Raw genomic sequence first — 22,282 nt, forward strand, 5'->3', positions numbered from 1 at the left:
TATATATGAGCTTTTGTAAAATGACTTATTTTGTAATAAAAATTTCTTATAGAGGATGTCTAATATAGAGATAAATGAAAATAAGATCATTACTTATTCTGTCTCAGAAATAGACTTTTGGGGCCCCTGGGTGACTCAGTCAGTTAAGCATACAACTTCAGCTCAGATCATGATTGCATGGTTTGTGAGTTCGAGCCCTGTGTCGGGCTCTGTGCTGACAGCTTAGAGCCTGGAGCCTGCTTCAGATTCTGTGTCTCCCTCTCTCTGTGCTCCTCCCCTGCTCATGCTGTCTCTTTCCCTAAAAAAATAAACATTTAAAAAAATTTTTTAAAAAGAAATAGCCACTTTTCACCTTTTTGTGTGTGTTTAAGAATTCATGAAAATCATAGAAAAATGTATAAAAAGTCTACAGTAAAATATATGTTCACATACTTTTTTTTTTTTTTTACTAAAATAGAAACGGCTTCTATTTAATGCATAGCCTGAATGTTTTTCTCTTTTAATATTCATCTAAAATTTTATGTAGATAACACTCACATGATGGAATACTTTGTATCCTAATTTTTATTTTATTTTTACTATTTAACATTTATTTCTTGAGAGAGAGAGAAAGCGTGCATGCAAGCAGGGGAGGGGCAGAAAGAGAGGGAGACACAGAATCTGAAGCAGGCTCTGGGCTCAGCTGTCATGACAGCACAAAGCCCGATGCAGGGCTCAAACTCACAGACTATGAAATCAGGACCTGAGCTGAAGTCAGACACTTAACTGACTGAGGCATCCAGGCACCCCTGTATCATAATTTTTAAGTGAATCTTCTCTGATAAGGTATTTATATTGTTTCCTATTCTAAATAATACATTTGCACTGAACAGTATTGTAGCTAAGTAGCAGTGTACTTCGATCAAATCATTTCCCAGAATCGGAATTCTTGGGTGAGAGAGTATATGAAGTTTCAAGGCTATTGTTTATTGTCCTAGTGCCATTTAGAAATGCTGAACCAATTTATACTTACTTTGTCATACCTGAGAATATGAGCAGTCTTAAATTTATGACTTTTTTTTTTTAAATTTTTCTTTTATGTTTATTTATTTCTGAGACAGAGGGAGACAGAGCATGAGAGGGGGAGGGGCAAAGGGAGAGAGAGACCCAGAATCGGAAGCAGGCTCCAGGCTCCGAGCTGTCAGCACAGAGCCTGACGCGGGGCTTGAACTCACATACTGTGAGATCATGACCTGAGCCGGTCACTCAACCGACTGAGCCACCCAGGTGCCCCAAATTTATGACTTTTTATAATCTGAAAGGGTAAACGATAACAGGAGACATTGGAATAACAGCATTTATGGAGTATACAGAATTTTTGGCAACTTAATTTTGATTTTCTCTTTCCCTTAAAAATCATAGGAAATCAATGCCTTATCATCTAAGTTTAGAGTTTTATAGCATTTATGTCAGGTAAAATAACACATTAAATGTAAGTTCTTACATAAAAACATATCTAAGCTTTGGGTTGTTTTCTCTTTTTTTATATTAAGGTGGTGTTTAAAATAAAATGCCATCTTAATTGGGGAGTTTGGTGAATTTTGGTTGTTGTGTCCAAATGTGTAGACACCACCACCACCACATTCATCAAAGTGCAGAACAGTTTCCTCACCCTAAGAAGTTTCTTCATAATCCTTTGCAGTTGATTCATCCTCCCCATCTCCTGACCCCCTATTCTATTTTAGTCAACCACTTGTTTGCCTTCTGTCACTATATTTTTGGGTTTTTTTTTTTTTTTGAGAATTTCATATAGTTGGGATCATGAAGTGTATATGGTCTTTTGTTTGAGTTCTTTAGCTTAGCATTTTTTGAGGTTCATTCATATTATTACATGTAATAACATCCGATTCCTTTTCATTGTTGAGTAGTATCCCATAATATAGATATCCACAATTTGTTTATTCACTAGTTGATGAACACTTGAGTTGCTTCCAGTTTTGAACTGTTATGAGTAACACTGCTATAAGCATTTGCATCCACATCTTGGAGCGGACATAGGATTTTATTTCTCTTGGGTAAATACTTAACAAGTGGAATTTCTGGGTCATATGGTAATATATGTTTAACCTTAGAAGATACTGTCATTCTCTTTTCCCTTTTGCATTCCCACCAGCAGTGTATGAGAGTTACAGTTGTTTGATATCCTCACCAACAGGATGTAGTCGTTTTAATTTCAGCCATCCCTGTTGGTATGTACTGGTGTCTGTTGACTGATGATATTGAAAGCTTTGGATTTTAACCTCTATTTTATGAATACTAGCATATTTTGAGATGGTGGGAAGTAAAATAAGTGTATATTCCTTTGTGAGAAATGAAGTGGGCCGTGTAAGCATGTGTTTAAATGATTACTGTGTGATTGAGGGCCCATCAAATATGTGACAAGATTTTAGTAGCTTGGTGATGTACAGTTAAATTTAAGTGTCTTCCTACCTTTAGAAGGATAAGTTAATACTTTAATGTTTCTGATTGTATTATCTAGATGAGTGATTCATAGGAAAAGGATTAAATGAGTGGCTTAGATTGTAGAAAAGACTGGTGACTTAGGAATTTTGTATTTCTGAGATTATGGCCGTAGAATTCTATAATTCTTGAATAATTGCTTTAGAAATTTTAGATGAATTCAAGGATTAGATATAAAAGAAATAGGATTATGAAGAAATGATTTATTTCTTTTTGTTCCTCCTTAGGACATTTTCATTCCATCCCCAAGTTTGGAAGAACGATCAAATGATGGGAAGAAAGGTGGAGATTTGCACAGTTCATCTTTGACTGTTGAGTGTTCTAAAACTTCAGAGATTGAACCAAAGAATTCCACTGAGGATATTGGGCTATCTTTGACAGGGGATTCTTGTAAGTTGATGCTTTCTACAAGTGAGTATAGTCAGTCCCCGAAGGTGGAGAGCTTGAGTTCTCACAGGATTGGTGAAGATGGGGAGAACACACAGATTGAGGATACTGAACCCATGTCTCCAGTTCTTAATTCTAAACTTGTTCCTGCTGAAAATGATAATATCCTGATGAATCCATCACAAGATGGCCAAGTAGAACTGAATCAGAAGGATAAAACAAAGGGGGATGACACAGAAACCAGAGATGATGTAAGTATTTTAGCCACTGATTGCAAAGGCAGAGAAGAGACTGTAGCAGAAGATGTTTGTATTGATCTCACTTGTGATTCAGGAAGTCAGGCAGTTCCTTCTCCAGCTACTCGATCTGAGGCACTCTCTAGTGTTTTAGATCAGGAGGAAGCTATGGAAATTAAAGAACATCATCCAGAGGAGGGGTCTTCAGGGTCTGAGGTGGAAGAAATCCCAGAGACTCCTTGTGAAAGTCAAGGAGAAGAGCCCAAAGAAGAAAATATGGAGAGTGTCCCATTGCACCTTTCTCTGACTGAAACTCAGTCCCAAGGATTGTGTCTTCCAAAGGAAATCCCAAAACAAGAATGCCAGGAAGCTATGGAAGTTGAAACCAGTGTGATTAGTATTGATTCCCCCCAGAAGATTCCAGTTCTTGACCACGAATTGGAACATAAGGATCAGGAGGCTTGGGAAGAAGCTACTTCAGAGGATTCAAGTGTTGTCATTGTAGATGTGAAGGAACCATCTCCCAGAGTTGATGTTTCTTCTGAACCTTTAGAGGGAGTGGAGAAATGCTCAGATTCCCAGTCGTGGGAGGATGATGCTCCAGAAATAGAACCATGTGCTGAGAATAGAGTTGACACCCAGGAAGAAAAGAGTGCAGAATATGAAGGAGATGTGAAATCAGTGACTGCCGAGAAGGAACCTATAGAGGTGCACTCTCCACAGCCTCCCTTGACTTTAGTGAGAGCAGATGATGCTCTGAGACCTGACCAGGAGATGCAGCAAGGTGAACCTCAAGAGAAAACTGGTAACTCATTACCAAAAGACTCAGAAATAGCTAATGCAAAGCAGCTGGGCTCAGGCGTAGAAACCCAGCAGCTGGAGAAGGCCTCTGCCCATGCTTCACAAAGCTTCTGTGAAAGCTCTAGTGGTGAGTGTGCTTATAAATTGTTCTGTTTCCAATCAAAGTATAATTTGGAATAGAAGGTAGGAGAGTACCATGCTTATGTCAGGGGTGAAAATTAACTTGGAATTATGTTTATGAAGAGCCAGTCATAGTTGGGGAAATAAAGAAATTGCATTATGTATTTCTTTTGTAGCTGTAATTGTGGAATCATCCGAGGTTTATCAGCTTTATAACTCAGGAATAATCAGCATGAATTTTCTAGGTATTTAGAAATTGTAACAATCTGGTGTTTTCTACTTGGGTCCCAACCTTGCTCATATTTTTATATTTTGACAGTTACCTTGAAATAAAAGGATTTTTTTTTTTGATTACCCTACATAGTAAAATATTTAGAATTTTGTTAATGAGCGTACTGTTATTTTTTTTTTTTCTTTTTATGGGCATTAGGTAAAGTTTCTAAATTTTGTTCAACATATATACATCTTAAACCTTAAATTTGAAGGGGCACCTGGGTGGCTCAGACGGTTGAGTGTCTGACTTTGGCTCAGGTCTTGATCTCATGGTTTGTGAGTTCAAGCCCCACATTGGGCTCACTGCTGTCAGTTTGTCAGTGCAGAGCCTGCTTCAGATCCTCTGTCCCCCTCTGTCTGCCCCTCCCCTGTTTGCATTCTCCCCCAAATAAGTAGATATTAAAAAACAAAAACAAAACCCTTAAACCAGAAAAGATAATTAGTCTATGTTCTTTAGCTATTTTACCTAAGACCAGAATGAGAATACTTTCTGAATGCCCAGATTTAGTATAATTTGAAAACAAAACAATCTCTTAAAAACAGAAAAATGAAAACAAAATACAAATTTAAGAAAACAAGTCCCCAAGTATATCGAAGTGAGAAACCGTATTTGGGCAGCCTCATAGCTATTAGTATAGGTGATCAGACCTTTTGATGTTCCTGGAACAGTCCCAGTTTATACTTCTTGTCTAGGTGTGATTATTATTAGTACTTTTTTTTTTACTTTCAAAATTGCCCCTATCATTAGGTTTTATATTCAGGATTCTTTTTTTTTTTTTCTTTTTTAGAACAAGAAATTGTTATAACTGGAAGGAAGTTAAAAGAGTTATGGGTTCGTTCTCTTCTTTCTAAAGTCATAGCTAGTTAATAATTGAGGTGGAACTAGAACCTAGGTCTGCTGATTCTGAACTCTATGCTTTTTACTCCTGTAAGACTATGTAATATAGTTTCTCTGAATCTGACAAATTATGGCAAAGAACTATCTGAATGATCTAATATCTTGTATTGTTGAATATTTTTAAAAATTGTTTTATATCTAAATACTGTTACTGACCTAGGCTAAGAAAGCATTAGGGCCTATAAATTGTTTTAATATGGTTGCTTAGGAGTATTTTTTAATTATCTTAGCACTTGAATGCAAAAGAAGCTTCTAAAACATTGGGGTATTAGTTGTATCATTTTAACATGAATTCTTGCTCCATGAATTCTTGCTTACATCATGAACTGCCCGGGCCAGCTCTTTTTTATAGTAGACACTGTGATAGTAAAAACTTACTTTACTAATCTTTTGTCTAGATTGTTGAAAATACTATTAAGTTGTTTTCTGCTTCAAGATTTTAGTTTTTGAGCCAAACAACTAAAAACAGTGAAGACAGTGGTTGGACTGTTAGAAAATTAGTCTGAAGTAAAATAAATCATTCAGAAGAGCATTGCTAGACAAGAGAAAAAATTATTCTGTACTTAAAATACAGTTGTTTAATTGCTAAAGTTTAAGAGAGATTAATTTAAATGAGAGTAGCCTAAAAAGTTAATGGTTCTTTAGTTTGGAAAGACAAAATGAAAGATACGAATTGGTTGAGTCCCAGATTTGTTAATTAGATTCCTGTATAGTAAAGTTAGAAGGGTTACTTTTGTTTTTGTTAATAGCTTTATTGATTAAAAAAAAGTATACGTGCTTAGTTGTAAAAGTTTGAACAGTACAGGGAAGAGGAGAGAGGGAGTTGGGAGAGAAAAGGAGAGAATCACTGTTAAGTGCCTTTATATATAGATAACTTGGAGACATGAGATGTCTTCAGACATCTGTTTATGAAAACCTCTTGAAATTTGAAAAAGCAAATTTAGAAAGATGGTACTTGGAAACCAAGCCTTATTCAATATATAATATGATTTTGATAGGTTGATTATAGGAAAAATTGTGACAAGTTCAATAAGTCTTTAATTAAATCCATAAGAGGTAGTCTATGATGGGTTAATAATGATCAGGGAAGCTAGGTATGTTTTGTGCTCTAGCTCTAACCTCTACCGTCTTACTTTATGAATATCCTCCTAATTAGGTGTTAATGTCACAGGCAGACTTGTAGGGTAAAGTGTTTATGCATGAAGTTATCTAGTATAGAAATTCTCAGATTTTTAAGTAGGTGGCTTTTAATCAGTTGTAAGAAATAACTGGTTCTTCTTTTGAGCACAAAAGAAGATTAAATGGGATATAGATTGTAACAAAAAGTTAGAAGTAAGGGACACATTCCTGACTTTAAAGGTTTTTTAAATATTGCTTTGGACTAATGACTTTCCTAAAGTCCTTAGTAATAAAGACAAACACCCCACTCAGCTGGTTTGGTGATTGATACTAAGTTTCCTTTTGTTCATTGCTTTCTTCATAGGTTGGTATGCTGGCAAACAATAGGATAGCCCGTGATAATCTGGGATTGCAGGAAGGGATTTGATAAATTAAACAATATGTGTGATAAGTGTCAGAGAAAGAATTAAATATGTGGAAAATTCCAGTATTAAAGGGTGAAATATTATTTTGCAGGATGGTGATAACTTGATTAGTGGTGTCTTTCATGTGAGTTGAACAAAAGCAGAGAAATGGGAAAGCATTTGGAGGACATTGAATAGAGGCTTTCTAAATATGAATAATTAAAGACTAGAAATATAGGCTGCTACTAGTTAATTGAATGCTGATTAAAGAGTTAGGAATTTATCTTCTAGTGGAAACCTTGGCATTTTGACAGGAGGCTAACATATTCTAATGTTTTATAGGAATGTTACTTTGGTTGTGGTGTACAGAATGAATTGGGGCTTGGGGAAGAGGGTAGACTTCTGGCAGAGAAAATAATTGATAGGCTGTTGTAATAATCCAGGAATGAATCATTGAAGGACCAGATAAGGAGTGCAGTGTTGCTTATAAAAGTAGATTCATTTTTCTGTTGGTTGTAGTAATGCAGCTGGGTCAGTGGTGTACAAATAATTGTTCTTAAGTATTATCTAGTACTGTGCAAAGGAAACCCTGTTATGGGGAAATAATGTTCAGTAATTAATGCTTGCATATTACATTTGCATGTTACGGTATGACATAAAAGGAAGTACTTAAAGATTTCATATATAGATTTGTTGCATCCACACGACTCCTGAAACAGAATGCTACGGGCACCAGTGACAGTCACAACAAAGTTTATTACAATGAGAGGCAAGGCCGACCGATCGGGACCAACACTCTTGATAAGAGTGCGGCCCCGAACAGCCAGGGGACAGAGTTTTTATAACCGATCACATCGTTTTATCATCACCTGGGAACAGAACAAAGAAACAGGTTCCAGATGAGTTAGAAACAGTTGCCTAATGAGGTGTTTACTTTAGACTTTCTGCCTCTAAGTTGCAACCAGTGGATCTCCTTGACCCTGCCTCTGATGCTCTTTTCTTTGAACTTTTGTTTCCTTAATTGGTGAAGCTTAATTTACAAGGGTATGAGGTGTAGTCTACCAGAGCAAAGCAAGGCTGTTATCTCTTAACCTTCAGTGTCAACACAAAGCTGTTATTTTTCAAGCTAAGCATTAGCTCTACACTACAATTTAACCCTTACAGATTTTCTTTCTTAAGTTTATTTTTGGAAGAGAGAAAGAGAGAGGGTGCGTGTGCACACGAGCAGAGGAGAGGCAGAGAGAGAGAGAGGGGGAGAGGGAGAATCCCCAGTAGGCTCCACGCCAACAGCACAGAGCCCCACGTGGGGCTTGATCCCACTGACCATGAGGTCATGACCTGAGCTGAAATCAAGAGTCAGATGCTTACCGACTGAGCCACCCGGGCACCCCCACATAGATTTTCAAAAGTCTGCTTGGTCAGTCATAATAGGAGGGATGGTTCCTGTCAAGAGAGCAGTGCAGTGCAGGTGATTGTTCCAGGAACCAAAATTCTGTAAAATAGATCTTTGCGATGTTTGATATTTTGTGAGATATTTTTTTACTTTTTAGTTTTTGTATCTCTTCTAAGTTCTTCTTTATTAACTTAAAGGACTTGCTTTTTAAGTAATTGCCAGAGAAAGAATCCTTATATACCTGACCCATTTCTCTTTTCTATTACTATGGTGGAATTCTTTGCCATATAAGATGCGAATCTGATAGTCTTTCTCATACTCTTTACAGTTCCTTTAGCTGAGCATATATACTTTTCACCCTTTATTTCTTTTTTTCTTTTATGTATATTTATTTTGAGAGAGAGAGAGAGACAAGAGTGGGAGCCAGGGAGGGGCAGAGAGAGAGAGAGGGAGACCCAGAATCCAAAGCAGGCTCCAGGCTCCGAGCTGTCAGCACAGAGCCGGACGCTGGGCTCGAACCCACAAGCCGTGAGATCAAGACCTGAGCCCACTGAGCCACCCAGGCGCCCCTCACCCTTTATTTCTAAAGTTTATTTCATTTTCTCTCTTCATCCCTTCAGGTTACTAATTCATTTTCTCTCACATGTAGATGTAAGAGATGTTTTTTGTTGCTTTGTGACTGAAGAAAAAAGTATCAAAGTGCTTCATATGAAAGATAATAAAAGGTAGAAGTGGAGTGGAAAAAGATGAAAAGAGAAAAGTGTGGTATTGTGAGAAATTAACTTGGTTTTCATCCAGTGCCTGACACAGAGCTCCAAAAATCCTTGTAATTTCCTAAGTGCTAGGAATATCTTTTGCTATTCATAACAAACCCTTTCAAACACCTCTGAGTTTATGCTAATGAAGTGATTTAGGGTGGAATCCCTACATAGCCTCAGGACCCAGGCTGTTCTCTGGGAAGACCAAGTGAATAGAGGGTTGAAACTTTCAGCCCTACCCACCCTCCTGCTGGAAGGAAGGGCTGGAGATTAAAGCTCAATGAAATTGCTTGAGCAACAAGATTTAATAAGGTTCTGCCCAAAGTTGTAATGAGCCAGAGCTAGGTATCTCATCCCAGTTGCACGGGGACTGAAGCTCCTGCTATCAGAACCCTTCTGGACCTTACCCTGTGTACTGCTTCATTTGGCTGTTCATCTGTGTCCTTTATAATAAATTGGTAAGTGAGAGTGAGTGTTTCTCCGAGTATTGTGAGCAGCTCTTGTAAGTTAGTCAAACCTGAGGGAGGAGGTTGTGGGATCCTCAAAGTATAGCCATTTGTTGAGAAACACAGATAACAACAGGGCCTTGTGATTGCTATCTGAAGTGGGGGCAGTCTTGTGGGACTGATGCCACCTCCAGGTAGATTTCTGTGTCAAAAGTGAGTGATACCAGTCATTTGCTGCTGAGAATGGATAATTGCTTGGTGGTGTTGGGATACACATTCGGCAAAATGCTTGTGAAGGAGTAGAGTCTGGGTATGCCAGATTATAGGTATTTTGAGCCATCACAGTAAAGTAAGTACAAATTTTCAGATGTTAGGTTGAAGAGGAGCAGTCTAGCAGTTCTTTTTTTTTTTTTTCTCCCAAACCTAGTCACTTTATTAAAAGAGATAAACAAGAAATCAGAAAATGTGATTTTTAAAAAAAAAAATGTTTATTTTGTGAGAGAGAGAGAGAGAGAGTGTGTGTGTGTGTGTACAGAAGCTGCGGAGTGGCAGAGATTGGGGAAAAGAGAGAATCCCAAGCAGGCTCCGTGCTGTCAGTGCAGAGCCTGACAAAGATCATGACCTATGCCAAAACCAAGAGTTGGACGCTTAACCGACTGAGGCACCCAGGTGCCCCCAGAAAATGTCATTTTGGCAGTTTGCTAATTCTGATTAGTAAAAACCTTGGAACCAAGACCTAGTTAAAAATAAAGGTTTATATCTTGACAAGTTGTTATGTTTATATTAATTTATTGATGACTAACGAAAATGGGTGCACTGGGAATGCTCATATATGTGGGATTTACTATTGTGCAGACATTTACATATGAATATTAGTATTATGGCCTAGAAGGAATGTGGTCAGTTCATGTTCCTTTTGAACTCATGTTCCTCAGGGCCTCTAAACTTTGGGCTTCCTCCATTTTGTCTGTTTTCTGGTTGTCTGCTTTGTGTCAGACCTATTGTTGGCTGTAACCAGAGCACAGAAAATAATAGGAAATTGGTTGGGAGGCCTGGTGAGGCGGGTTGGGAATGTGGCTAATTTGGGGAGCAAGGGAAAAGAATAATTGAAATACTTCTTGCAGTTCTCACTTTTATTTTCTTCTTATACTTCTGTTTTGGTTTCTTTTTTTATTTATTAATTTTTAATTATTATTATTATTATTATTATTATTATTATTATTTTTACTCCCTCCAGAAACTCCATTTCATTTCACGTTGCCTAAGGAAGGTGATATTATCCCACCATTGACTGGTGCAACTCCACCTCTTATTGGTCACCTGAAACTGGAGCCCAAGAGACACAGTACTCCTATTGGTGAGCGACTAAAATGTAATAATATTTAAAGCAGAATTTCTGAGATACCATTCTTTATGCAAGTGATTCTTTTAGATTTGAGGAGTTGGGCCTGCCTGGTAAGGTTGGTTTTGTCTTAGAGAATAAGCTGTGATGTTTGATTCCATGAATTTGCTCCTAGAAGATACTGAGTGGTAATGAGAAGAAAGAAAGGGTGGGAGGAAGGAAGGAAGAGAATACACACATTTTATTCTCTTACTCGCAGGACAATAGAATCTGAGTGCGAAGTAATGATACAGAACTATTTTTATAAGGAAGGGACAGCAAATAGGGTAGAAGTACTGTTTATTCAGTACCCCGGCTATCAGTCTGCTACTTGACAGGGCAGGGAAACTTAGATCCTCCTTCCCTGAAACAGCCAGCAGTCTTCTGCATTAACCTATTTGTTTTCTCTAGTCAGTGCTGGGAGGTAACAGTCATGCCGTCTGGAGTCTCCTGCTACCTATGCCTGATGCTGGCAGATGTGGGTTGGCTGAGGGCTCATGCAGCATCCTTTGTCCAGATGCAGAAGTGGAACTGAATCCTGTTGCTCCTCTTAAGACCAGGTGTCAATACTAGTGCGTAGTTGTTGATACTGTGACAGGATCTATCCTAGGAAACCCCCCTTCAATCCTGCACAGCTGTGGAGCCAAACAGGCAAATTGGTGACCTCAAATTGTAGTTTTTCATGTTTGTATTTTATTGTTTTTCCTTTCTTCCTCCTGCCTCCCTCTTTCAGGTATTAGCAACTATCCAGAAAGCACCATAGTAACCAGTGATGTCATGTCTGAAAGCATGGTGGAGACCAATGATCCCATACTTGGGAATGAAAAAGGAAATCCTGGGGCTGCCCCAGAAGTGGATGATAAATTGTGTCTAAGAATGAAACTGGTCACTCCTGAGACTGAGACGAGTGAAGAGTCTTTGCAGTTTAGTTTGGAAAGTAAGTTTTATTTTATGTCAATCTTGGGTAATTAGTAGCTGCAGATCATATGAGAAGTATTAGTTATCTTTCTCCTAGTTACAATGATTAATACTTTTATAATTGTATTTCCAAAGTCTTAAGTCTCACAGACTTAAGTCTTTGCTTTCAGCTGGGCACTGTCATGTTACTGAAGATGCTTCATTTTATAATCTCTGGTGCTGCTTGTTTCTCTGTATTAAACCTGCATATATAAAGTAATTGGTTTTCATGTTCAGAAACAGTTCAGAGGAGGGTAGAAAATACAGGATTGTGGATTCACACTCTAGGCTTGATTGACTATTTCTCCATTACTTGCATGTTAATGGGTATGGCTAGAATACAGAGAAGGTACAAACAAGGGAGGTTGCAAAGATCCACATTTGGAAAGGCCTTTTACATGATGCTGAGACACTGAAGAATTGTAGGCAAGAGAATAATATCAGATTAGCTTTTTTAAAAGTATCAGTTGAGTATTAAAAACTTCATGCCTTTGTGCTTTATTCCTTGCCTTGCCTTCCCATTTCCTATTCTCCTGCCTGGAAAACTCAGACTTTGTTTAACCAGGAAGTAAGGTTATTAGTAGTGGAGATGGAGATGAGAGGATCAGTCAGAGAGGTGAATAGTAGAATTGAGAGAACCTTGGGACCGGTTGAATATGGAAGTTAGAGGGACGGGGGAAAAATACAGAATGAATCTACATCTGAATTTAGTTTTCATGATAGCACTCCAAAGTAGATATCCTTATTTCCAGAAACAGAGGTTTTAAAGTTATATGCCTAAAGTCACAATAATTGCTAAGAGATAATGTTAGAGTTTCAGTCAGATCTGTCTGACACAAAAGTTTATAATTTTTCCACTAGGTAGTTTGTAAATGCTGTTTAATGGAGTTAGAACAGGAAGAAGTCTTATAAAAGAGATGGGAAAGGAAGCTTATGGGGAGGAGAATTACAAGAAGATAATGTCAGATGCAAAAGTGAATGTCTAATAAGGTATATCTGAAAATGTACATTGGATTTGGCCATTAGGATCCATTTGGTGACTCTAGCAAGAACTGTTCCAGTGTGGTGCTTTGGGTGGGAGCTATACTGAAGTTAATTGAGGAGTGATGGGAAGAAGAGGCAGCAAACATATTCTACTTTTGAGAAGTTTATATGAGAAAGGAAAACATACGCCACGTTAGAGAGATTTAGGATTGGGGATTTTTTTCATTTTTATGCCTAAGCATAGAGAGGCCTAAGCATTTTATAGGCTGAGAGAAAGTCTCCAAAAGAGAGATGGGTTAAAAATGAGGGAATAGGGGAAACAGTTAATGGATCAAAACCCTGAGGGAGTTGGGAGAGGAAGCTTTCAAAAGACTATAGCAGAATGGGTGGACTTGAATAAGAAGGGCATTTCATTCTCTGGAGACCAAAGAAATTTTAGCTAATATGCTTTGAGTACTTATGATATTCCAGGCATTTTACATGTATAGCTCATTGAATCTCACAACAAACCTGTGAAGTAAGTCCTGTTACTATCCTCATTTTATAGGTGAAGAAACTGAGGCACAGGAAGATTGAGTGCTTTTCCTAGAGTCAAACAGCTAGTAAATGGGGTAGCCTGAATTTAAAGTGGTTTTTTTGTTTAATATTTTTTAATGTTTATTTTTGAGAGAGAGAGAGAGAGAGAGAGAATGGGAGCATGAGTGGGGGAGAGGCAGTGAGGGAGACATCAAATCTGAAGCAGGCTCCAGGCTCCGAGCTGTCAGCACAGAGCCCGACGCAGGACTCGAACCCATGAACTGCGAGACCATGCATGACTTGAGCCAAGGTCAGACACTTAACTGACTGAGCCACCCAGGCACCCCAACTAAGAATCCAGGGGCGCACCTGGCTGGCTCAGTTGGAAGACCATGCGACTCTTGATCTGAGGGTTGTGAGTTTGAGCCCCATGTTGGGTGTAGAGATTACTGAAAAAAATAAACTTAAAAAAAGTAGTTTCAAGAACCAGCAGTCTGGGTCTGAATTATAGTGCTCTTCTACTTTTTCCGTGCTTATTAATTTGAATAATAGAACCTCAGTAGAAATTAAAGTATTACATGTTTCCATTTTTATTCTCTCTGAAATCAAGTGGGGCTTATCAAGAGAGTATATGGTAGCCTTGAATCTTTAGATTTGAAGTTAAAATTGGGAAGACCTTAAGTGGAGCTAACATAATGGACGGTATTACTACCTTTCCTGATAGTAGGAGTACACTATCTGGCGGTCACTGGACTCAGAGTTTTACTCATTTCATCTGCACAACAAACCTCTGAGGTTGGTTCTGGTTTATCTCTATCTTATAGATGAGGAAAGTGACTCAGAAGATGGGGTTTACTCCAAGTTGGACTACTAATGCTGGAGCCAGGGCCTGTTTCATAGCCAGGGCTCTAACCACTAAACTTCTGCCACCTTGATGGACTGTTAAGAAGATTATGTTGGGTCATGAATATTTTAGAAATGTTTAAAAATATGTGTTATTTTCTCTAAGGCTGGAATAAATTTCTAAAGGAACACATTTTAATCCCTTGGCATTAGTGACACTGCTTTGAGAATATGGGATTCTTTTCAGTGTCGCTCTTAATTCTTTGCTGTAGATTCTTTCTTGAAAATAAGTTTTGTTTTTCAAATATTTGTCCCAAAGGCACTTTGGGAAGAACTTGAGTACCTTCTGTGTATGGGTTCTCTTAAAACTGTGCACTGTTTAAAAGAAACAAAAACAACCAAACTGCACACAGTTGAAAACATTTTCTTGTATAATTTATTTTACTAAAGTTTTTTTCTTTATTAAAGTTTCGTATTTTCTTACTATGTAAATTTTTTACATCCTGTATGAGAAGAGAGATGAATTGGTTGAGGAGAAGTTTTAATTTTCATTTTTACATGCTAGTGTTGAGTAATTCATTATATTTCTGGACAAACTGATTAGTCTTCTGTAGGAAATTTGAAAGAAAATTGGTGCAAGTGAGGAAAAACTTGTACTGTTTAAGTGTAAGTCTTTTTATGTTCACTTATTATTCTTACTCCTTTTTGTTACTTGTTGCAATTATTAGAGCAGGTTTTCAGAGGAGGTGTTTAGGTGTGATACTAACTGAATTGTTTCTTTCTCTTTCTCCTTTTGCTTTTGTTTTTATTCAGAGCCTGCAATTGGTGAAAGAAAAAATGGATCTACTGCAGTTGCTGAGGCTGTTGCCAGGTAACCTGAGCTGGTTGCTATTTAGAGGAGTTTAATATACAAGCCACTCTGTTAATAAGAGGAAGATGATGTATCAATAAAGGAAAAATCTTAAAATGAAACTCAGCATAAAGGAATTAGCCATGTATTGAATCTAACAGTAGGCTGTCTTATTAATACTTTCAGCTTTTGCTATACTTAGAACTAAGATATTTAAAGGTGTTTCCCTTTCTCTCTTTTGTTCATGTGAGTATACCCTTTTCTTTGTTTCTTTTGAGGAGACTGAGATTATTGCTGCTGTTGGTAAGGCAAAAAAGGGTTTAAAGACAGACAGCCTTAGACCTTGTTCCTTCAAGGATTCCTGACTCCGCCGCAACCTCAGGCCATTTTCTCTTCTGCCTGCCAAATTAACTGTTGTGTTGAACTGTTATTTTTGCTTTGTCATGAATGCTGTAATGCTTTGGGGATGTGTTTGACCCCATCCTGAGGCTTTAGTGGTAAGCTTTGCCATCTGGTGGCTGTGAGAGTAGAATTGTTTCATTGGTTCATGGCATGAGTCATCCACTGTGAACGTACTAGTGGCAGTTGGTGAAGTATAGGTGAGGATTCTTAAATCAGGCTTGGCAGGTACAGTAAATAGGTATAGCAGGCTAGGTGCAAGAGCACAAGGTATTAAGGATTATGGCCAACTGAATGTGTGTCCTGTTTGAACACGTGCCCCTGTTCAGCTCCAGCCCGTTATTACCATGCCAGAAAGAAAACTTAGTTTTGTCAGATGCTGTTGGTTATAGTTCTCTGTCCATCTTATTTCCTGTGAATCTTCTTTAAGAGTTTTTTTATTGTGCTAATTGGAAACAAGTATGAAGAATGGCATTTTGACATAAGGTGTGGGGTTTGGGACGCAGAGCAAGGATTTTATTCCTTCTGTGCCTAAAAAAGATAATCTCCAGAGGTACTTTTCCTTTCGAAACTAACACAGTATGTTGCTTTAACTTGTTATCTTAGTCCCCAGAAGACCATGTCTTTGTTTAGCTGTGTCTGTGAAGCACAACAAGATCCTGAGGCTCGAAATCGGGATCCTCCCTCTGCACCCATCAAGTGAGCATTATTTTCATAGCCTCTTTTGAGCTGTATTTATTTGCAAAATGGTTGGTTCCAAAATCTAGAATGTATTGCTACCATTTTGTGAACTTGAGCTTACATTTTTACCTGATGGACTGTGATATATTCTAGACAGATTTATAAGTGAGATGTCAAGAGAAGTTTTATTTAATATTTTATAAAGTTTTTTGTCTTGATCTTCTTGTTCTGTCAATTTGAAAGGATTCAGTCTTCATAAATTTATGAACCTATATCATTCTATATTTTTAAATTATTTTTTCTTAGTTTTAGAAATGTTTATTTTTAACAAGACTTTTTATTTTTCTTCAGTTTCCCATAGGGCAAAACTGAGATGTTCAACACTCCAAATTTAAAGTTTGTCATACTTGATGGAATTAAGATTTGGAATTATGGAATTATGGATGGAATTATGATTTCTTTACTCCATAATCTTTTAGAACAGCTCTAAAACAGAAAAAAAAAAGTAATAAAATTGAGTTACAAAGTATTTTTTCTCAATTAAAAAAATTTTTTTGACGTATTTATTTTTGAGAGACAGAGCATGAGCGGGGGAGGGGCAGAGAGACAGGGAGACACAGAATCTGAAGCAGGCTCCAGGCTCTGAGCTGTCAGCACAGAGCTTGGTGCAGGGCTCGAACCCACGAACTGTGAGGTCATGACCTGAGCTGATGTCGGATGCTTAACCGACTGAGCCACCCAGGCACCTCTTTTTCTTTATTTAAATAATGAGAGTATCTTATTTGATATGTACAATTCTTGTATTTAGTATAGGGAAATAAGTAATGGCAATGGAAATAAACTTGTATTTTCATTATGCCGTTTAGTGATTTTTGTAGTTAGAGAATGTGATAATATTTTGTCAGCAGGTATATTCCTAATAGTGTTATTTGCAGCATAATTTTTATAGTCTTTATTAACATAAATATTGAAAAGAAACATATCAGTGCTTTTAGTGGCATTCTGATAATTAAATGTGAGCTTGTTGGTATTCTTGAGATTCAAATAGCCCAGGTCATATCCTTTATTGTATCAAGAAGCTTATTAGGTGAAACGCTACTTTGTGTGATTCAAAAGTGATACAGTAATGGCCTCACAATTACTAAATTTACTGAGGCATTCTACTGCCTTCCCATTTTACTAGAATATCTTAGGCCAAAGTGCTGGTGATTTTGTTTAATCTTAGTAGAACTCAGGCCTGAGAATCCAGCTGGATTTTATTTCAGTTGCTCCACAGACAGACCTACACTCAGAATATAAAGGTTAGAAGTTTAAGTATGGAGATTTATTCTTCCCTTTTTCACTTTGGGTTAATTTTATTTGGACTTTTCCTGCTAAAATTTGCTTTCTTAGCATCAGTTTCCAAATCTGGCATATAGTGACCAAGGTAGGGTTGTGTAGCTGGAACAAATGAATAGAGAGAGGTGTGGCCCTTCTTAGAGTTGACTGGATTTCTCTTGTCTTCTAAAGCTCTTTTCTAGTGCTAAAGATTCCTTCTTTATTGTTTATTGGGACATTAACATACATCTTTACAGTAGGTATTTCTCAGTTTTATTTATGTTTGAGGATTTATGAACTTGGTAAGAGTGGAGCAACACTTTCCTGCAGTATGTGTTGCAATTAAGGCTTTGCCTTTTACCTGCTGTTCTGTATATATGTATGAAAATATATGAATGTGGGGGGAAATGGCTGTGATTCTAATGTCACTCATTTTACTGAGGCTAACATGAGAATGATAAGTACCAAAATCATAGGATATTCATACCTGCTATTTGATAGGAATCTGCTGAATATTGCTAGTGTTGAAATGAGACTTCTTTGGTCTTTAGAGAGAAGAGAGTTGTTCTGATTAACTCTTTGGGGAAATAAAGCAACTTAATACTTGTCAATTAAGATTTAAAAAAGTGTTGGGGCACCTGGGTGTCTCAGTCAGTTAAGTATCCGACTTAAGCTCAGGTCACTATCTCCCAGCCAGTGAGTTGCTCTCTGCTGACAGCTCAGAGCCTAGAGCCTGCTTCAGATTCTGTCTCACCCCCACCGCACCCCCCGCCCCTCCTCCACTCACTCTCTCTCGCCTTCAAAAATAAATAAACATTTTTTTTAAAAGTCCAAAATAAAACAAAACTTTGCTTTGGAAGTGAAATTCTATTCAGAGGTTCTACCCTAAATAAACAGCTTCTGTAAAATGTGGTAGGCTTGTTTAAGGATGGGAAACAATGGTAATTGAATTCTTCAAATGGCTAATCCTGTTCTTGTAGCTTTTGAGTAACTTTCATTGCTCAGCTGTTAATATGTTAGCTGTCTAAAAGAGTCACACATGAGTATTAAGTTCGTAGAAAACATGAAGTCTTAATTGCTTTGTTTTACACAACTAGTATTGATTGAACATCTGCTGTGTACCTAGCCCTGAGTGGAGTACTTTTTATATATGGTTACTTACAACCTCATCACAGTAAGTGTTACTCTTGGTGGTCTTATTCTTGCCTTATCTGTATTGTATTATATATATCCTTATTCACTTGAGGTTCCTGACAGGACTCAAGCTATGACTACCAAATTTTTACCAGGCTCTCTTTGGCTAGAACTCTATTGTAAAAATCTCTTTAATCTCCTGTTCTGGTAAACTGATGTAAATAAGATAGAAATCTCAGAAACTTCTCCTTTTGTCTTTCTACTCAAGATCCGGGGTAGAGCATTTCTTAAAGAGGTCTTCATGTTTCCTTTTTTCGGCCTACCCATGTCAGCTCAGTTCTTAAGGGGTGAGAGCTTCTCCCAGATTGGAGACAGCTTTCTCTGTCTCAGTGGTAACTAGTCTTTCTCTGGGCAAAGAATACAGCAATATATGACATGGTTTCTAGATCCTTGGTCATCCTGAATGTTATCTTCTGTGGGTTTATGCCTTATAAAATAGGATACTCCAAACTGAAACAGATCCAGTTGTGGTCTTACTGTGGTCAGTTCAGAATGGATTCCTTTTATCTTTATTCTGGCTACTATGCATTTAACGGAGCCTAAAATGTGTTAGTTTCTTGTTTTGTTTGTAGTGCACTGATCCATTGAATTTGTAATTTACCAAAAAGTTAAAAGTTCATACGCATTTCCTACATGAATTTGCTACTTATACAATTAGTTTACTTCATCTGAGAGTAGATTTTTGCAGCTACTCAATGGAGAGAATATCAATAAATGTCCAGAGTACATTAAGCACTTACTGTATATTAAGCCCTGTTAGATGTTTTAAGTAGAGATGAATAAATAAGACACGATTTTTTTTTAAGTTTATTTAGAGAGAGTTGGGGAGGCAGCGAGAGAGAGGGAGATAGAGATTCTTCAGTCTGTCAGTGGAGAGCCTGATGCAGGGCTCGAACTCACAAACCACAAGATCATGGCCTGAGCTGAAATCGAGAGTCGGTTGCTCAACTGACTGATCCACCCAGGTGCTCCTAAGACATGAATTTCAAGTTCCTATGTATGTTACCTGCTCACTTGGAGTTAATCTGGGCCTTTTTGTTCTGGTTAGACATTTAAGAAAGCCCCTAGGCTCCTCAGGACTTCATAGTATCTGTTTTATAGGAGACATTAATCAAATGGTTGTGGGATAAATAAATAAATCCCTGGTGTAGCCAAATGAAAAGAAGTAGGCTATATCTTGAGAACTTTCTTAGAGGAATCAAGTCATTCTGAATTGTTAGTTGTAAGATATGCCAGTTTAGCTGGCAAAGCTCGAATCTCACCTATAACTCTATCCTGTATAGATGAAGTTTCTTTTCCTAAAATTTTTGCTTGTTGGCGGGTGGAGGTGAAGAAAAGAATCTAAAATGCTAGCAGTCATTTAAGGAATGTTAGAACCAATAAAAACCAAATGAGACATGTTGACCTAATTGATCTCTTATGAAGTAGATCCCTAAACAGCCTTCATTGACTATGACTTCAGTAATGACTTTAAATTTGTTTACCTTATTTTCCTGTGTCAAGTTTCAGAGTTCATAGCTAGTGATGGGAATAAATTTTATGACTATTGTATCATCATGGTGATAGAGTCCTATGTACCATTATTTTCTCAAGAGTGAAATTACGTTGAGAAAGGTGATATGCTGGGTCGCCTTATTTTCTCCCTTTCCCACATTTTTCATATTGTCAAATTATGGTTCCCTTGCTAGTACACACACAAACTCACACTTGTTTACTTGACATGGTTTCTTTATATGGTTGATTTTCAGAGGGAACTCGCTCAGTTTTCCAAGTACTCAAGATGAAGAAGGAAAGGAAAGATTGGAAGGTGACCAAAGGACCAGGCAGAGTCAACAGCCCATGCAGCCCAGTTGTCCTGTCAAAGACCCTCCATCTCCTGCCTCTCGGCAGGTGGCTACACAGGGGTCATCCAGTCCTCAAGGGGAAGCATTGAAGACAGATGTGCTAGAAGGCCAGAAAGAAGGACAAAATACCAATCAGGAAAAACCTAGTAATGCCTCGATTGAAAGGCCCAGCCAAAATAACATAGGAATCCAGACCATAGAGCATTCTCTGTGGGTCCCAGAAACTGTTTCAGCAGCAACTCAGACTGTAAAGAATGTGTGTGAACAGGGGACCAGTACGGTGGACCAGAACTCTGGAAAACAAGATGCCATGGTTCAGACTGACAGGGGGAGTGGTGAGAAACCAGTCAGTGCTCCTGGGGATGATACAGAGTCACTCCATAGCCAGGTGAGAGAACGTCTAGGGTATCTCAGGGGCCCTGTTTTGACTTTATGGATTCCCAGAGAATTTAAGTTGTGATACTTCTACCTAATGATAATTCTTAACACTTTGGTGCAGACCAGTCATTAAAAACAATTTTTCCAAGATAGAGAGATAGGGTCGTGAAAATTATGGGTAGCTATATCCAATAGATAGTCTCTTATGGAAAATGAAATAGTGCTAGAGTTTATCAAGTAGGTCTTTACTGGATGAAAAAGCCAAAAAATATAGACTGGGCCCTGATATATTCTTCTACATTTAATCTTTTTCTTCTGCTGTCAGTTTGCATCCTCCCATAAAAGCATTGGAGCTAATTGCTTCTCTCCCAAGTCTGTTTCACCAAAGTTCCCAGGAACTAAAGGAGTAGGAAGCAGAGGAGAAGAGATAGAAGAAACATGAAGGATAGTGTAGCACAGTATTGGAAACCAAGAACAGTAAGAGAAATAGAGGAAGGGGGTGTCCTCAGGCGGTGAGGACTGCACAGGCTGCAGCTAGACTTAACGGGAGGAAAAGGATCAGGGGTGGTGGAAGTGAGGCTGGAGCAACAGGTTCTTGGGAATAGAGTAAGGGAGTAGGTAGTAGTAACAATCAAGTTAAGAGGTAGTGGTAGAAGTGTACGTGTTAAGAAATAAGAGGAAGTTCAATTTCGTCAGGTGGCGGTGGGTTCCATGGTAGGGAAATTTTGGAAATTACTAATAGCGGTTAAACTGCCTTTTCAGTTGCTGTGATAGATCGTCTTCACTTGGAATCTGCCTAGGAAAGCTTCATTAGTGATGTGCGTCTCATTCTAATTTTCCAACTTGTTTGTTTTATAAAAATAAAATAATATAGTTCCTCTTTATTGAACACCTACAGTGTATCAGCATTGTGCTCAAGACAACCCATGAGGTTGGTATTATTATTCCCATTTCACAGGTAAAGAAATCAAGCTGAAGAGAGGTTAAGTAACTTGCCCAAGATTTTGCCATCAGTAGGTGGCAGAACTGGAATTTGAACTCAGCATATCTGACTTCAGAATCGGTATTCTTTTCATTATGCTATGTTGCTTTTCTATTTAATAATCATGGCCTGTGTAGTCTTGTTCTGTTTATCCATGCCTCTCCAGGAACTCCAGAAATTCTGTTTATGTTATTAGCCTTTTTGATAACATGGTCTCTGAGACCTAAGACTTTATCAGTTTGTACAGATTGAAAATAGAATAGCCTTTTGAATATAGGGGTTATAGTAGATCAGACCCTATTTTGCACTTGTTTTTACCCTTAAAGTGTTGGCATTCTGCTATAAATAACTTCTCTGCCTTTATAAAAAGAATTAAACTTGATCCTAAAGATAGCAATCTCATTGAAGCCACTAGATTATATTTTCCTTACTTAACATTTTTCCTCTGTAAAGTAGGGAAATAATCCCTGCTCCTATCTCATGTTGATGAAAGCAGGAACCAGTGAGCCAGAGCAGTTAGGCCTAAGCTTTGGAGTCAGACCACTTTATCTGGAATATGTGAGGATTAAATTAGATAAAGTTCTCCACACTGGATCTGGCACATAGTAAATGTTCAATATAT

At 37.9% G+C, this 22,282-nt stretch overlaps 1 protein-coding gene across 9 annotated transcripts in view; it reads left to right on the forward strand.

Moving 5' to 3' along the window:
- The window catches only part of TP53BP1 (tumor protein p53 binding protein 1), a 96,294-nt gene that overhangs the window by 52,273 nt on the left and 21,739 nt on the right, over window positions 1–22,282 (forward strand). For 7 of the 9 annotated variants that reach the window (XR_009606043.3, XR_009606041.3, XR_009606042.3 and 4 more), the window contains 6 exons: window positions 2,727–4,050; window positions 10,572–10,691; window positions 11,449–11,652; window positions 14,829–14,886; window positions 15,871–15,963; window positions 20,205–20,688. Coding sequence is in view for 6 of the 9 variants with exons in the window: in XM_078448562.2 (XP_078304688.1) it covers window positions 2,727–4,050; window positions 10,572–10,691; window positions 11,449–11,652; window positions 14,829–14,886; window positions 15,871–15,963; window positions 20,205–20,688 (2,283 nt within the window). In the remaining 3 variants the exon portion in view is untranslated. Of the gene's footprint in view, window positions 1–2,726; window positions 4,051–10,571; window positions 10,692–11,145; window positions 11,276–11,448; window positions 11,653–14,828; window positions 14,887–15,870; window positions 15,964–20,204; window positions 20,689–22,282 lie in introns of those variants that run through there. The other 2 variants (XM_060618745.3, XM_060618751.3) reach the window with 2 other exon arrangements.

This window comes from Panthera onca, chromosome B3, assembly GCF_046562875.1.
Source record: "Panthera onca isolate mPanOnc1 chromosome B3, mPanOnc1 haplotype 2, whole genome shotgun sequence".
In the NCBI taxonomy this organism is placed as follows: Eukaryota; Metazoa; Chordata; class Mammalia; order Carnivora; family Felidae; genus Panthera; species Panthera onca.